Source organism: Cornus florida, unplaced genomic scaffold (genome assembly GCF_030987335.1).
Source record: "Cornus florida cultivar Cherokee Brave unplaced genomic scaffold, ASM3098733v1 CherokeeBrave_3.0.0_Hap2_Chr06, whole genome shotgun sequence".
NCBI classification, from domain to species: Eukaryota; Viridiplantae; Streptophyta; class Magnoliopsida; order Cornales; family Cornaceae; genus Cornus; species Cornus florida.
The window spans coordinates 23,558,831-23,577,843 of NW_026775576.1; the positions used below are offsets into that span (position 1 = coordinate 23,558,831).

General features: G+C 33.3%; 1 protein-coding gene across 1 annotated transcript in view; it reads right to left on the minus strand.

Annotated features, from left to right (window-relative positions):
* LOC132311197 (protein trichome birefringence-like 43) overlaps positions 1-18,336 on the minus strand; it is a 34,184-nt gene extending 15,848 nt beyond the window's left edge. Inside the window, exons 1-2 of the mRNA XM_059808990.1 lie at positions 17,663-18,336; positions 15,238-15,409 (exon numbers count right to left, since the gene is read on the minus strand). Coding sequence (XP_059664973.1) covers positions 15,238-15,409; positions 17,663-17,946 — 456 coding nt within the window. The 5' untranslated portion in view covers positions 17,947-18,336. The remainder of the gene's footprint in view (positions 1-15,237; positions 15,410-17,662) is intronic.
* Between the last annotated feature and the right edge of the window lie 677 nt (positions 18,337-19,013).

Consider the following 19,013-nt stretch of genomic DNA (forward strand, 5'->3'; position numbering starts at 1 on the left):
GCCTATAAATATATTACTATAGGTTGAAAAGGGGGATTAAAATATATCACGTAATATATTTTAGGGAGAGTGTTAGAGAGAGAATGAGGAAGAGGAAGGAAGGAGGAGAAGAATCTTTAGAAAAGAAGATTAAGGAAGAAGAATTTTAACTTTCGATCCGAAAGTTTAAGGCAAGTTCTTCTTCTATCTCTCTCCCTTAAATTTGTATTTCAATCTATGCCTAGGAGATTTCAGGATTCTTAAACACATAAAAATAAATAATTATGCATGTTTAATTGGATTAGAACATAGGTTTTATAAATTTGGTTCATATTTGTTTTTGTTGTGTGAATGGTTAAATTCATGGATTTGATCTGGTGTCTTTATAAACTTTTATATGTTTTAAATGATGTAATTTTCATATATGTGGATTGATGGAACATAGAAACATGCCTAGTAATCCTTAAATAATAAAGATTGAGTTCACAGTAGAAATTCTGGACAGATTTGCGTAACACTGCTCGATCTACTGTTACAGTGCTTGAGCCTTGGGGGCAAAGCTCGAGCCATGGATGAAAAGCTCAAGCCTGAAGCAAGAAGCTCGAGCCTGAAATAGGAAGCTCGAGCAATTAGGATAAAAGCTAGAGCTTTACCTATGGAAGTTTCGTAAACAGTGTTAAATTAATTGATTTTGAGGGGTCCTAATCATTAAATAAGTACTAGGTATGAGTTTAAATAAATTCTAAATAGACTTGAATATAACAATGCATGCTATTTGAATTCTTTGAGGAAAGAATGAATGGATTTAATCTTTATTTTGTTCTAAGCAATTAAGATTAAATGTTTAGCATGAATTGTATATGGAGAATGCTTACTTGGTTGTAAAATAAATATCAGCATATTTAAGATTCAGTTTGTGTAGGATACAGGATGTAGGAAGCTTAAAGAAGCTTATAAGTTATTCCTATTTTGTGATAGCATGATATTATATTATTATGTTAGTTTTTGGATTAATTGATGTATTATTTTATTTGTTACATCGATTATTGGATTGTGTGGATGTAGAGCACCAGTTTGGGATTGTGGCACTCTAGGGACGGATTAACTAATCAGTTAAGTCCAACCTATTTTGTATAAGGGAATGGATTAACTAAAATGTTAAGTCCTACTTATATTCAAGTCAAGTCAGCTGAACAAGTTGAATAACTTATAGAGGATTACTTGTAGAGGATTAATTTATACTAGTTAGGATGGTTACTGGATTATATATATATAATTATGGTGCTATGATATGAGCTTGAGTCTCAGGATCAATGGTTAAGGCGCGTATATCGCCAGGGATGTGTAGCTAGATATAGTGTAGTTGTGTGTCCTGGTAGGTCTAGGTACTCATGCCCACTATATGTGCATTTTGCATGTTGTCTACTATTCAAGTTGAGGTAATCCTATAGTGTAGTGAGGTTCCTTTAGTGTGTAGTTATATATATATGGACTACTAGTTATTGTTGGATTAACTAGGATATATACGTGTATCGGATCTCTTCTTGGACTGTAATAGAGTATAACTTGTTTGTGGGCCTGACCCACCATTATTTTTCAAGTGTTCTCTAGGTGTAGAGGATTGTTCGTGTTGAGCAGGGATCGGTTCTCTTCACTCATCCGAGTCTGCTTAGGGGATTCATTTATGTTTCATCTTTTGAATGTAGACAGTCATTATAGTTACTTATGCAATTGTAATTTTCTAAGGGTCCACACAGTATGGATTCCCGAGTTGTATATTGGAAGATTTGTGGTATCAAAATATTTTATTATTTAATGAAAATTTATTCTGAGGATTTAATGGATTATCATTTTAGTGTTCATTTCAACATTTTTATTTATTTTTATTTATCCTCTTGTATTTTGTATTCGTTTATTGCTGATTTGTTTTTGATATCCTCGGGTATTTAGGCGTGGGCCTGGCCAAGTAGCATTTGGAAATCCAGGGGTATAATAGTTGGTATCAGGGCACTCCAGGTTCAAGTGTCCTTAGGAGTGTTTTTGCTATATGACTTCCGCATTGCGTCTCTTAAAACTTAGAGCCCATATTAGGATTCGTTGTACTCTATTTACGGTTCGTTAAGAAGAGCTGATGTCAATTATATTCTATAGTTACAGAATGGTTAACACTAGGAAAAGGATGGGGTCCAAGGCGAAAGCAATAAAGACCCAAAGAAGTAAAGGAGTACGTTATCGATTTCTTTGCCAAAAAGGCAGAATTCGGGATCGAAGGTTTAGTTTCGGATGGAGCTACTTTAAAGTATAAGCCAAAGAAGGATTGAAGTGTTTGTGATAGGTCACTGCATTATGGGGCCTACGCAACTTCAGTTGATCTCAAAAAGGAGACAAACGATGAGTAGGAGGCCGAAGAAGATCCTAATGGTGGAGATTTCAGCGTATCCAAGAAAACGGGTACTAAATCTTGACGATGGATAATCGTGCAAGGGTGATCTTACTTATTGGTAGTATAGCGAATGATATTAGTAGAATTGAGATTGATCAATCTACAAATAGTTAAATTTTTTATCATCTCTAAAAGAGATATATAAGAAGTACTCTTCAGGAGGTTGGGGATTTGATGGAGTACTTATCAGAACGAAATATATGATTTTGTATCACGTTCAGGAGAGTATGCGGATTATGTTGTGACGTTCTAATTCGCTTTATAAAGCCAAGTTAGATAGTTTACATTCCGTGTATAGGGAGGATGAGGTTTAAGCCCTTAGTATTTGCTTAGGCAAACATATGTTACTTTTAAACTATGTTTAAAGGATATGTTTCGAGGTGGATGATTATCTACGAAACTACAAAAGGAAATTGTGAAACAATCTGGTAAGGTTGATTTCTAATGAAACTTTTTTTTCTAGAAAGAACGATGTCTTAAGTAGGAGTATATTTTGTGATATTGTGTTTGTCATACGTGTTTTATTTTCGTTGATTATTCTAGTTCATGGTATGTGGTTTAGTTGGAGACACAAGTATGTGATCAGCCAACTATTGTTTTTAATAACATGGAGTAATAGCACTATTTACGCTAAATTTGTGAGCATGCGGTCGAAGGATTTGGTAGATACACATAAATCTAGCCAATCTATTGGACCTGGACATGCGTCATTATGGTATGTTATTTGGGATGGGATAGTTAAACCATCACTACGAGTCAAATAATCTAGTACGATTAGTTTGATATTTGACGCTAGGTATGGATTCGTATCATAGTACAACACCATGATAATGGTGGTTGTTAATATTTCGGTATGCATGAGGTGGTAGTAAATAAAGGTCACTTTAACTCCACAATGGGTTTTCAGAGGTGCCAGATTTGCTGAACATCTTCTTAGAAATTCCAGAAGTTATTACCAAGTCGGAAGGAGAATTTAGTACTGGTTTAGGTACTGATTGGAATGACGCCGAGATGAGGATAATAGGCTGAATAAATCTTCATCAGTCTATTCTTAATCGAGAATTTATTCCCGAGGGTGTCAATAGGAGGAGTTGTCGGTGTTGCACATGGAGGAAAGAACTAAGTCTCTACATTTGCATAAATAATTTGGAATTTTTTTTTTAGGTCACAATTTGCAGCAATTAGCTGTTGCTTGGAAATTACAGACTTATTTAGAGGATAGAGAGATTTCATATTCTTTTGAAGTTAGACAAAGATGGCGGATTGACACTAACTTGTCTTAAAGAAGCAGGGTGTGTCAAAGACAAGATGGTGAAACCAAATACCTATATCAAGAAGAGGTGCACGGTATGTATGGAAATGTTGAAACTAGTTGAATTTTGTTGTGTTAACTTTATTTATCGATAAGTCTACCACAGATTAATGATGCATGGATTCAGTGCACAAATTCGCTTTTGAAGATGCTCCAACTTAAACAATGGGTACAGACGAAAGCTGGTGGTACCGGACTAACGGTACTTTCTGCAGAAAAATTGGATGGAGGATGCAAGGACTGAGATTCAAAACTCTTATTTCTCTAATCATCCAAGTAGAAATATGATGCATCACGATATAAAGCAGATGTTTGGAGGATAGGCAAGAGGAGGGACATGGTGATTTTTCTTCAAGTTTAATATTTATTAGATAGTATAGATGGACTATCAGAGATCACCAGATCTTTGCAGTCATTGCCTATACTAAAGTGGAAATTAGAGAGCAATTTACAGATTTAGTTAAGGGATTTCAGATTTTACACACGGGTTAGGATTCTAGATGGGATATTAGTTGACTGATAAATTAGGTCAGCTTAATTTTTGTCTATTTCAAACTGGTAGGACTTTAGTTCATATGAATAGAATGGATCACGAGACAATTTAGATAGATTACAGTGGTGATTCACACTTTGCATCAAGTTCTGTCTGTTGGAAGCGAAGGTAGAAATGGATGCTCTCAACAAACGATAGAATATTTAAATCTTTCGGTTAGTTCTTGAGTTATCAGATGAATTTATAGCATGTGTAATAATAACACTTGCTATTACTAAAGTAGTTGAAAAGGCCAACTTTGAATATTGGAGCTGACCCTGGAGAAGGTGTTACTTTAGTCAAATGAAGTTTAAGGTACTGGAGGAGGATTTAGTAGTTTCTGTAAATAGTAATATGACGGTCGGGCGACTAAGATGGAAACTTATAATTTTTCTTGGTACACTCAGACGATTAGAAGGTACATTATGACATCAAATGTCAGTTTTGGTGAATAGGTACGGATAGGGACGTGTATATAATTGCCCTAAGTGTAACACTTGCTAGAAAGGTGGAAAGTTGAACATCGGATATCATAGGAATCTTTAGCCACTTCCTATAACAAATATGGAAGTAGGACTAAATAAGAGTGGACGATCGGTGGGAATTATCGACATTGATTTGGAATTTTAATTTTTCCATATGAAATAAGAGTGGTGGATTGAGAACGTTCGCTTGAGGACTTTAATTGGAGTGATGTTTATTTTAGAGCTTCATAGTAGTTCTATAGTACAACGATAGTGGTGTTATAGCATGTGGATGTCCATTGTAATGCATGCAAAGTGCTATTTTGAAGGAGCTTTATAATGATTTTGAAGCAGCAACTTTGTTTCATATTTATAAACGGAGGAATTGATCAAGAGATTAAATTAGACCATAAAGGATATGTTTGAGGTGTATATCCTAGGTTTTCATAGACAATTAAAAGCATTTACTTCGCTTTTTAGTTTTGTCTGTGGTATTATTGGCACAAGGAGGTTGGGGTGACAACAGTTGACGTTTTGTATATTACCTCTTGCCTACCTCTCATTTATTGGTTTGAAATGGAAGCAAGGGTTATAGAATCAAACCTTAACTTCATTTACAAATATGTCGGAGAGAAATACTTCCTTTGTTCTAACTAGTCGAAATCGTATACTAGAGTTTTCTATTAGGGAGTAATTTGCTCGTTCTGTTTCCATATAGGAAGCAAGGCAATTTTTGGAGGATGTAATTCGCTCATAGCGTCTGTAAATAATGGAAGAAAGTAAGAACGAATTCCAAGGACGGAATTCATTTTGTTAGGGGGGAAGAATGTAATACCCCTAATTTTAAAATGATAGACTCGGTATTTATTTATTTATTTTAATTACGTTTTTAATTGTTTAATTGATTATTTGACTAATTGTTTGTGTGTTTAATTGAATTAAGTGTCACTTATTTAATTGACAATTTGTCTAGGTGTTATTTATAATATTTGTTTATTTGATTGTGTACTTAAATGATGTGTTTGATTAATTGTAGATTAAATGATTAAATATTTTATTTTATTTGTTTTTTGGTTATTGTTAGTGGTAATGGGCCAATCAATTAGGTCCCATGGATTACTTAGATAGGAGGTTTGATGGGTATTAATAATTACCTATGGATAGTTGTGTATATATATATATATATATATATATATATATGTATATACATATATAAAAGGGAAAATAATTTATTAATTACTTTTATGGTAACTTTACTATTAATATTTAATCTGATATATATATTTTATATATTTATATAATAAGGATATACATATATTTTATACGTATCATGTTTTAAGTTACCTCTTAATATTATGGTAACTTAAGTGTTATTAAATAATTTGTTAATAAATAATTTATTGTATATATTTTATTTATTTAATAAGGATATACATAGATTATATATGTAGCATATTTTAAGTTACCTTTTCAATATTTTAATTTTTATTTTCTTTATTAAGTTGACTTAGATTGGGAAAAGAAATAGGATTATTATTTAGCCTATAAATATATAACTATAAGTTGAAAAAAGGGATTAAAATATATCACGTAATATATTTGAGAGAGAGAGAGAGAAAGAGGAAGAGGAAGTGGGAGAAGAATCTTTAGAAAATAAGATCAAGTAGAAAGAAATTTAACTTTCAATCCGAAAGTTTAAGACAAGTTCTTCTTCTATCTCTCTCCCTTAGATTTGTGAATCTATACATGCCTAGGAGATTTCAGGATTCTTAAACATCTAAAAATAAATAATTATGCATGTTTAATTGGATTAGAACATAGGTTTTATGAATTTGATTCTTATTTGTTCTTATTGTATGAATTGTTAAACTTATGGATTTGATCTGATTTCTTTATGAATTTTTACATGTTTTAAATGATGTAATTTTCATATCTATGGATTGATAGAACGTAAAAACATGCCTAGGAATCCTTAAACAATAAAGATTGAGTTCATATTAGAAATTCTAGGCAGATTCGCGTAACAGTGCTCGATCCGCTGTTACAATGCTCAAGCCTTGGGGTGCAAAGCTCGAGCCATGGATGAAAAGCTCGAGCCTGAAAAGAAAAACTCGAGCCATAGGTGAAAAGCTCGAGCCATGGACAGGAAGCTCGAGCCTGAAGCAGCAGGCTCGAGCCTGAAATTGGAAGCTCGAGCAATTAGGATAAATGCTCGAGCCTTACCTAGGGAAGTTTCGTAAACAGCGTTAAATTAATTGATTTTGAGGGGTCCTAATCATTAAATAAGGACTAGGTATGAGTTTAAAAAAATTCTAAACAGACTTGAATATAACAATTCATGCTATTTGAATTCTTTGAGGAATGAATGAATGGATTTAATCGTTATTTTGTTCTAATCAATAAAGATTAAATGTGTAGCATGAATTGTATATGGAGAATGCTTACTTGACTGTAAAATAAATATTAGCATATTTAAGATTCAGTTTGTGTAAGATACGTGATGCAGGAATCTTAAAGAAGTTTATAAGTTATTCCTATTTTGTAATAGCATGATATTCTATTATTATGTTAAGTTTTGGATTAATTAATGTATTATTTTATTTGTTACATCAATTATTGGATTGTGTGGATGTAGTGCACCAGTATGGGATGGTGGTACTCTAGGGACGAATTAACTTATCAGTTTAGTCCTATCTGTTTTGTATAAGGGAAATGATTAACTAAAATGTTAAATCCTACTTATATTCAAGTCAGGTCAGCTAAACAATATTGAATAGCTTATAGAGGATTACTTGTAGAGGATTAATTTATACTGGTTAGGATGGTTACTGGATTATATATATATAATTATGGTGCTATGATATGAACTTGAGTCTCAGGATCAGTGGTTAGGGCGCGTATATCGCCAAAGATGTGTAGCTAGATATAGTGTAGTTGTGTGCTCTGGTAGGTCTAGGTACTCATACCTATTATATGTGCTTTTTGCATGTTGCCTACTATTCATGTTAAGGCAACCCTATAATCTAGTGAGGACTACTAGCTATTAGTGGATTGACTAGGATGTATACGTGTATCGGATCTCTGCTTGGACTGTAGTAGAGTAGAACTTGTTTATAAGCCTGACCCACCATTATTTTTCAAGTGTTCTCAAGGTGTAGAGGATTGTTCGTGCAGAGTAGGGATCGGTCTACTTCACTCTTCCGAGTCTGCTTAGGGGATTCATTTATATTTCATCTTTTAGATGTAGACAGTCATTATGGTTACTTATGCAATTGTAATTTTCTAGAGGTCCACATAGTATAGATTCCCGAGTTGTATATTGAAAGATTTCTGGTATCAGAATATTTTATTATTTAATGAAAATTTATTCTAAGGATTTAATGGATTATCATTTTAGTGTTCATTTCAGCATTTTTATTTATTCTTATTTATCCTCTTGTATTCTGTGTTCGTTTATTGCCGATTTGTTTTTGATATCCCCGGGTATTCGGGAGTGGGCCTAGCCAACCTGCATTCAGAAATCTAGGGGTATCACAGGCACCGCCACCATCTACACCTTATGTCCATCACCACCTGCAAAATTAAAGGCACAATTACCACAATCGATGGCACCAACACCACCATAATTGTATATTTCAAAAAATAAACCACCACCAACACATACCGTTACCACCAACCACCGCTAGTTTATGACGGCAAACTAACGAAATCGGGGGTATTTTTGGCAATCTCGCCGTTGCCGGTGTTCTGGCTAAGCGATACCTCTGACAACATCGTCAACTCCGCCTTACAAATCGTTTGGCCTCTTCTTTGCATAAGAAGCAACCACCGACGCCGACAAATATCAAATTAGGGTTCTAATAGGCATGTTTAGAGAGATAAGAAGATTTGAAGCAAATATATCAGCCGTTGCTGGTTTTGTTGTTTTCCATATTCTTCTTCCAGTACCTCTGTTGCCTCATTAATTTTGCCTTCGACTGTAACCGAATCCAGTAAAGTCAATCGGTTCTGCTATAGGGGTTATGTGTGACTCGTGGTTGATGACTGATTTTGGAGAAATAGGTAATTGGTGGTGGTGGTGGTGGTGGCGCCGCCGCCATCGGTGTCAAAATTCCCATTCAACAATTACGTCCACACCAACAAATCACGCATCATCAATTTCTCAGCACCTAAATCCATTCCCTTTCTTTCTTTATCTGATTTCTCTATTCGTGCTTTAAAACAATGATTAAACACTAGCATGTTTTTGTCAGTTATTAACCAAGCATTGTAGTTGTTTTATGTTATGTGCCATGAGAGTAGAGGAAGAGGATGACGATAAAGAAGAACAGAAAAGGATTTGGTGCATGTTCAGTATTGTAACAATTTGACTGAGGTACGTGCAAACTAAAAGTGTGTTACAAAGGCAATTTAGTCATTATATAATTAAAAGGGCAGTATGGTCAGAATAGTATATACGTGACTCTCACGTGCTTTTCTCCACTTAGTTTTAGATGGCCACTTAACAGAATGGGGTGATGTGATAGTTTTCAAAAAAGATTAGGGGATAATGTGATAGTTTGTGATAGTTTCTTTAGTTGAAGGGGTTAATCGGTAGATTGTGTAAACAATAGAGAAATTTTATAATTTTAGCCATAAAACAAATGTTCAACAATACGTGCAGTGGATAGAAAGTCAAATGTGTAAAGATCAAGATAGTTTGAGAAGTGAATCAAAAGATAAATTCAAAAACATATCAAGGAAGGAATCAAGGATAAAGTAAACATTTTAATTTAAGGACAAAATAGACTGACACCACCTCAAGTTAGGTCAAATCTCATATAAATAAACATTTTGGTTTTAATTTGCACTCATATCTTGAAGAGTTAATTCGTATTTCATTTACATCCCAAATGACACTTTTCAGCAATGTTAGAACATTTTTACATACAAAATGACTATGATACCCTTTTGAGTTATTGTTGACTTACAAAAAAAGGTGTTTTATGTATAAAATGACACAATTACCCCCATAAAACTCATTTTAAGTGACTAAAATGGCAAAAACTGATTTTTAAAAATTCTTTTATATTTTATTTTATAAAAATAAAATAAGCAAAAATATTTATTTATAACTCTCATTCTAATAAAATTATTCTACAACTTGTTATAACAATTTTATTTTAAACATCTTATTTTCCCTCTTTCCATTTCTTTTAGTTTTTCATTATCTTTTTCCTTCTAACATTCACTCCTCCTCCATCTTTTTCCTTCTAATAAAATAGACGGACACCACCTCAAGTTAGGTCAAATCTCATATAAATAAACATTTTGGTTTTAATTTGCACTCATATCTTGAAGAGTTAATTTGTATTTCATTTACATCTCAAATGTCACTTTTCAGCAATGTTAGAACATTTTTACATACAAAATGACTATGATACCCTTTTGAGTTATTGTTGACTTACAAAAAAAGGTGTTTTATGTATAAAATGACACAATTACCCCCATAAAACTCATTTTAAGTGACTAAAATGGCAAAAACTGATTTTTAAAAATTCTTTTATATTTTATTTTTTAAAAATAAAATAAGCAAAAATATTTATTTATAACTCTCATTCTAATAAAATTATTCTATAACTTGTTATAACAATTTTATTTTAAACATCTTATTTTCCCTCTTTCCATTTCTTTTAGTTTTTCATTATCTTTTTCCTTCTAACATTCACTCCTCCTCCATCTACCTCATTTGGGTTTCTTGGCAAGAACAGATCACAGATCCAATGCTTCACCAGTAATGGTGGTTAATCAATCCAATCTCTTTCTAAAAGTAAACAAATAGAAAACCCATCAAAATGGACAGACACTGAGACACATACAAATTATGCTGAACAGGCTATCATGCACCTCAACCACCATAGCCATATTCACCATTGTCCTCCTCCTCCTCTTCTTCATTCACACCCCTAACACATGTGTTCCACGGCACACTGATCCCAAGCCCACCAGAGGTTGTCCACATCCTCCTGCAATTTCTCACATCTCTCTCTCGCTTCCCTCGATAAGAAGAACCACCGTCTCTAACCCACGAAAGCCTGGCTTAACACAGTCCACTCTTTTGCCGCCCTCTTCCTCGACCTCGGATCCTTCACCCTTCTCACCAACCATTGTGGGGTCCACTATGTCTCCATCAGAGCTGGCCACGAGGTCACAGTGTTGCACCAGATCGGTGTCAAGGTCATCATCGGCGTCAAATTGATGAACTTGACACATTTGGTGAGTCGAGCCAATCCACATAATTTGCCCTTATTTTATGACGTTTAGTACTCATCTTAACTAGGCGATATGGTTTCTGGCAATGGTAACAAAGTGGTTTCTGGTATGACTGTTGGAATTGTGGCTAAAAATTCAACAAGGACTCCTAATCTAGAAGGTCAAAAATGGTGGATGCCAAAATTTGGTCTTAAATGGAAGCACCACCTACCCATTATTTGTTTCACACTTGGAGAGTCATATATTGATTCACCTACCATTGACATTGGAAGGTTTATTTCTTCTATAAAAGGAGAAACATGGTGGGCAATTAAAGACACACATAACACACCAAGAAGAAGAGGTGTATAGAGAGGTCAAAGTGAGAAACTAGTGGGTGTGGGAAAAACTTTTGTTTTAGAGTTTTTACTCTCATTGTATTTGAGAGGACACTTTGTGTGGTAAGAGAGTTCTTGTTTAGAACTTAGTATTTCCTTATAGAGTGATTGGGTACAAAAGGATTGAGGGTTTGTGAGTGACATCTCTTTATAATCCTATATATTATACAATTTACAATCTTTAGAGAAATTTGGCTTTCTAGTGGACATAAGCGTGTTTTGCCGAACCACATATAATTTCTTTGTCTTGTGGATTTTGTGTTTGGAAACTTTATCATCACTCCTTTTATATTTGTGGGTCGTGATCGAGGGGGAGTAGTGATTATTTCCTAACAATTGGTATCAGGGCTATAGGCTTACACAAGTTGTGTTTGATAAAAAATTCTTGATCTAGATTTTTTATCATAACACTGGTGTTGTTTTTCTTGGGCACTTATGACGATCATGGCTGGTAATATTACTTCACAATATAAGGTGGAAAGGTTCGATGGCAAAGGTAGCTTCACTCTTTGGCAAAGTAGAGTGAAGGACATCCTAGTTCAACAAGGCTTGCATCAAGCTTTGGTGGGAAAGGATGGAAAGCCAGAAAGGATGAAAGACTATGAGTAGGAAGATATAGAGTTGCGATGTCTTAGCACTATTCGGCTTTGTATCGGAGATAATATCATTAACAATGTTAATGGTGAGAATTAGGCACCGAAATTGTGGGATAAGCTTGAGAAGCTGTACTTAGCAAAGAGCCACACCACAAAACTCAATCTGAAGCGTGATCTCTATCAGCTAAAGATGGAGGAAGGCGAAAATCTCTTGGATCACATGAATGTATTTCATGGTATCATTGATCAACTTATAAAAGTTGATGTGAAAATTGAAGAAGAAAACAAAGCCCTCTTACTTCTTACCTCACTTCCAGTTTCCTATGAGAACATTGTAACTACCATCTTATATGGAAAGGAAGCATTGAAGATGGAGGATGTTGAGTCTACTCTCTTATCTAATGATAAGAGGAGGGACATTGGTGATAGGAGCCACGACTCAGCCATGGTTGCTCATAGTCAGAATAAGGGAAGGCAGAATACCCACAGATCTAACATAAGTAGGTCTAAATCAACGGGAGGAAAGGGCAAGCAATGTTACAGATGCCATGAATGGGGCCACATCCGAAAAGACTGTCCACTTGTAAAGGGAAAGGAAGATGGTGGCAAGAATGATGCATCTATTACATATGGATCTAACGAAGACTTTAGAGATGCTCTCATAATTTCCAAAGGTAACACTCTTACTCGGCATGACTGCATATTAGATTCGGGTTCTACGAACCATATATGCTCCATGAAAGAATATTTTGATTCATTTCAAAGACTTGAGAATAATTCTTTGAATATGCCCAATGGTGATAAGTGTACCATGATGGGTATGGGAACGGTAAAAATTAAGATGTTTGATGGGGTTGAACGCACATTGGTGAACGTTGCCTACGTACCAAAGTTGCGGTGTAATTTGATATCCTTGAGCCAGTTGGATTCCATAAACTGCAAATGCTCTATTGTAGGGGGAGTCATGAAAGTTACAAAGGGATGCATGGTATTGATGCAAGGAGAAAATAGTGGGGGATTATATCATTTGGTGAGGGGTAACAATGGTACTCAGACTTCGATTGCTGATTGGAAACGGGTATGTGAAAGCAAAATCTTGCGTTAGGTCTCATTGGCAGATACAATAGAAAAGATGACGTGTTTCCAGACAAATGATGATAAGAAAGAAAATCCTGCTTGTGAAGGGGTCTTATCGAGGTCCCCTTTCAGAGTCACTTGATAATTTTAACTTGGTACAGCTGCATATATGCATTGGTCGTGGAATCTTACTTGATTCGGGTTATGAGTAACTGGTATACGGAAGGCCAATGGACTACTTGTGGATTTGCAAGTAAGAGTCTCGGATATTGAGACTTGTGAATTCTAACTAAGGGGGAGATTGTTGGAATTGTGGTTAAAAATTCAACAAGGACTCCTAATCTAGAAGGTCAAAAATGGTGGATGCCAAACTTTGGTCTTAAATGAAAGCACCACCTACCCATTGTTTGTTTCACACTTGGAGAGTCAAATATTGATTCACCTACCATTGACATTGGAAGGTTTACTTCTCCTATAAAAGGTGAAGCATGGAAGGCAATTAAAGGCACACACAACACACCAAGAAGAAAGGTGTGTGGAGAGCTCAAAGTGAGAAACTAGTGGGTGTGGGAAAAACTCTTGTTTTAGAGTTTTTACTCTCATTGTATTTGAGATGACACTTTGTGTGGTGAGAGGGTTCTTGTTTAGAACTTAGTATTTTCTTATAAAGTGATTGGGTACAAAAGGGTTGAGGGTTTGTAAGTGACATCTCTTTGTAATCCTCTATATTGTACGGTTTACAATCTCTAGAGAAATTTGGCTCTCTGATGGACGTAGGTGTGTTTTGTCGAACCACGTATAATTTCTTGTCTTGTGAATTTTGTGTTTGGTTTCTTTATCATCACTCCTTTTATATTTGTGGGTCGTGATCGAGGGGGAGTAGTGATTATTTCCTAACAATGACGACATTGGTAATTCTGCAATTTTTGTTGCCGAGAGAGAGAGAGACAGAAAGATGGAGATGACGTTGCTACAATTTTTAGCGTTGCCTTTGTGTATATCTATATATGGTGTTATGGACTTATATTTATTATTTGATGGAATGAAAGTCTTGTAATTTCAAAAAAATAAAATTGACCAAAATACTGGCTTAGATATGAAAAAACACTGTTCATTTGCCCAAACCATCATCACATAGGTACCACTTCTTGTGCACGTGCGTACCATTTTTTATTATCATGTACCACTTTTTGTCATCAATGACTATTTGTTATGTTGCACAAAAAATGGTACATGCATTCACAAAAAGTGGTACATATGTGTGCAAAAAATGATACAATTATGTCCAAAACAAAAGTGGTACCTGAAAATAGTAAGGATAGTTTGGACAATAAATATTATTTTTTTTTTATGTCCACATCAGCATTTTGGTTAATTTTATTTTTTTTTAAACAACATGACTTTAACTTCATCAAATGATAAATATGGGTACATAACATCATGTATGTGTAATAATCCCTATATATATATCTCTCTCTCTATATATATATATAGAGAGAGAGAGAGAGAGAAAGAAGGAGATGATTTGTTACAATAACTAAGGGCACTTTCGTCTTTTAAGAAATTTAATATTTTTATAAAAATATATTAAATAAGGGATAATGTAAATGACATTTCACACTTTTTTAAGCTAAAAAAATGACATGGGTTCTACATAAAAGTTACAACCAAAATGTTCATATATGTAAGATGTAACCTAATCTGAAAGGATATCAATGTAATTTACCATTAATTTTATTGTAGGATATATCAGAAAAATCATGCCTTTGAATGATTTGGGGAACCTTCTTGGTGTCCTTGTCATGAAATCAATAAATGTGTCATAAAAAAATAATAATAATAAAAAAAAAAACCATATGTCAAAAATAAATTAAGAATTGTATTTGTTAGATAGAATTACGGAAAAATAATAATAATAATAATTTATTAGATAGAATTGAATAGTGAATGAGAGATTATGTACTTTAGTGAAAATTAATTGAGAATTTGAAATGCACAATTTTACATCGCCTGGATGTAGAATTTATAAACTTTTTCAATTGGTATGAATTCTTTTACAGTAAAACTTAAGAGTAAAATTGGGTGAATTCGACCCTAAAATAAATAATGTCATGCCATGTACTGGAATGAGACGTTACGCGCGCGCGCACATATACACGCACGGGAGAGAGAGAGAGAGAGAGAGAGAGAGAGAGAGATTCTGACCGGGAATGTGAAGGTGGAGAGACCGGCAACCGTGCTGGAGACGTGCTGAGCCTGTGGTACTGCTGTGTGAAGCATACACGTGAGTGACTGCCACTGGTTGAGGCTCAAAGAATCTCCTACAAACAAGATGCGTTTTCCTCTTAATCTCATCAACAAATCTCGACCGTCGAACCTACATCAAGAAAAGGCCAGTCAAGATGCTTGTGGGGTCCAGCAGGGATGATTATCGGTGACACCTTAACACACCATACTGAGGACAAGGTGAATAAGAAAATAAATCATAAATTATGTTTGGAAGTTGTGGAGGGAAAATTCAGATTCTTTCTTGTATTTCGTTGTTCAGTGACCACCAAAAACGAATCTTTTCAATACAACATATGCAATACGTATTAAATGGAACAGGAAACAAAAAAACAAAAAAACAAAAAAAATTAATTATTCAATAGTGATTGTCATCCTAAAAATGATGTTATTACTCCTCAACGCAATGCTCGTACATTCAACACACAAATGTAACACTCATTACGTTACATTATAAAATATATGAATAATTGATATTGCAAAAATACAACACTCAAAACAGTGGCTTTAAATTTTTTTATAGTGTTCTAAGTATTTTCAATATAATGATTATTGCTTATATAACATGTTTAATGTGATACGTTGTATGTGCATCAAATGAATATTGTTTTAAACTTGTTTGTTTTCATTTGAACTTTTTTAACTTTTCAAATATAATAATTCTTCATTTCAAAATAGATATTTATCTTAAGAGATCGTTTTTTTCAAAATAAATATCTTTTCATTTTGAGATAGACATTTATTATAGAACAAAACGAATATCCATTTTCTTGCTTTCAAGACAACAATGCAACACTTTGTTTTATATAGGTTATGGTTAGAAGTAGGTGGGCTCTCGTGATGCCATTGTGTGTACTGTGTGTATGCGATTTCCGTCCACAGCCTGTGGAGGTTGATGCAAGATATTTATAAGTGAACCATGTGTATATATATATATATATATATATATATATATGTTTGGGTCAGGGGTGGGTCCTTCAAGCTGTAATAGGAACGTTGAAAGGTCCACATCATGATTTGTAATATATGTGATGATTGGAAGTGACAAAGTATAGTGAGGTCATTTATTTAAATATTAGAAGTGGATTGGTTCACTTTAATATCGGTAAAGTGTTTATACATATAAATATATATATATATATAAACAATAAACAACAAAAATATTTTATTAGAATATTTATATAATAATTGTTAATCACTCATTGTATTTGATTTATTAGTGAAGAATAAAACAAAAATAATAATAATAATTACTGTTTTTCACACTGTCATCTACTATAGTCAATACACATAAGGATGTATGAGGTGGTCTTCGTGCACTTGCCCTATCCACTGTACATGTAATAATTTTTTATTTTATTTTATACATATATATATATAATTTTTTTATATATAATGCCTCCTCTAAAATTATTAATTTCTTAAATTATTTTTTTTATTTTTTAAATTCCTTTAAGAAGTTAATTTTCTTATTATTAAATTAAACTTTAATTGATAAATGTACCATTCCTATAAAGGATTTCATGCCTAGCGCCAATAAGAGTGCACTCATGATAAAATTACTTTATAAATTAGACATAAAACCATAAGATCAATAAGACATCTCATGATTAAGGACAATGAACTTTTAAAAAAAAAATTCCAAAGTGACACCCTAAGAGAAGACTACCTCAAAATTCATTGGTCATTTATATGTGTGCAAGTAGTTAAAATATATCGTTATCTTGACCTTATTTTTTCACTTTTTCAAAAGTATAAGAACTTTTAAATTTTTGTGAGTAACATAATTTTATAGAAAATATTTTTTTTTTTATTTTTGGTGTTCGGTTGTCATAAATATTTTACTAAGAAAAATAATATTAAAATTTAATAAAAATAACTTATTTATCAAGATAAGTTATTTTACATATCCCGTCCGACACCACCAAAGTAAAAATAAAAATAAAAAAATTATTTTACCTGAAAAAAAATATATTAAAAAAAAATATTTTACAAACTGAGCCTAACATTTAAATATTTGTAAGTGACAATGTGAACCTGTGAGCTTTTGCTAGAAAATATATATATATATATATATATATATATATATATATATCCTAATTGTAATACTTTGGTTTCTTTTAAAATTAATTAATTTATCTCTTTGTCAAAAAAAAAATTAAATAAATAAATACATATACAACTATTATATATTCTTATGTCAAATTACCCCACTATCAAACACTTTTACTCTTATTCCAAATCATTTGCTTTACTGGTGGACGGGTTAAATGGAGCGAATGCAAAACACAGTAAAGATGGGTAGAGGTGAAAATAAGAAAGAGTAACGGTAGGTGTACAGTACCTTGGTAAATCGCATCCAGTGGGCTGCCACCTGTATTTGAGGTAGTCTTTGTCTGGTCGACCGTTCCTTTGGCAATCGAACTGCTTCTCTATGAACGGACAGTTTTTTGCGTCGTAGAGAGGATAAGAATCATCAAACACCCATCTCCCTTGGAAAACATCACACCCCAAATTGCTTCCAAATCTACTTATACTATTCAAATACTCTCCATGTGTTTGGTTCATCAGGACACAGACTACTAGCACCATTACAAGTGCAGACCAGCCATTCAAAACACCACCCATAATTTATATATATATATATATATAGATGTACAGACCGAGAGAGTATTACAAGAACTCACATTCAGTTATGTGATTCTGATGTGCAGCAAAAGATGGGTTGAAAATACACATAAATATATATACTATGAGAGAGAGAGAGGGACAGAGGAAGAGCGAATGAGTGTTTTAATTTGGATTCTTGTAATAGTGTCATTTCACATTAAAAATTGAGTGCATTAATGGTAATTAAATACAGAAAATTTATCACCTAAAAAAAAAATTTGAATGGAAAGAAGAAAAGAAAGAATAACTGAGACATCCAAGCGTTTCTCTCTTTTTGCTAGGTTGGATGGAAGAAAATGAAAAAAAATTGATAATTTATTTTGAGGCAAAGTACAAAAAACCCCCTTCGACTTGTAATCTTTTCTAATAAATCCCTATTGTCTAAATTTTTACCAAAGAACCATCCTCCACCTATAACCCTTTTCAATAAATTCCTTTTTTAATTTTTTACCAAAGAACCCCCCTCGATTATGTAAGGATTGTAAAAGAGTTGATATTTAGACCAAAATGTCCTTTTATTTAAATCTTAATTTTTCCGAACTTCACAAAATTCATATCTCACAAACTGTATATCCAAATATTACAAATAATATCTGCACGGAAATCTTATAAAATAAGAATTCCAGAAATATGAGATTTGTTTAACAAAACTTTATAAACAAAGATAAATAGACAATCTAAAAATCTACTGCAACTTGACAGAGGGAGAGAAACAGAGGAAGAGAGAATTAGTGTTTTAATTTGGATTCTTGTGAATTAAATAAGAGTAATAGTGTCATGTCACATTCAAAACAGAGTGCATTAATAGTAATTAAATACAGCAAATTTATCACCTCCCATATATAAATTGTGGTATGTTACATGAACTTTGGTGCTCGGTAGTTAGTAGGAAGCACAAAAGTTGAATGGAATGGAGAGAAAAAAAGAGTGACTGAGACATCCAAAGGTTTCTCACTTGTTGCATGGTTGGATGGAAGAAAATAAAAATATATATAAAAAAAACTGACAATTTAATTTGATCTGTA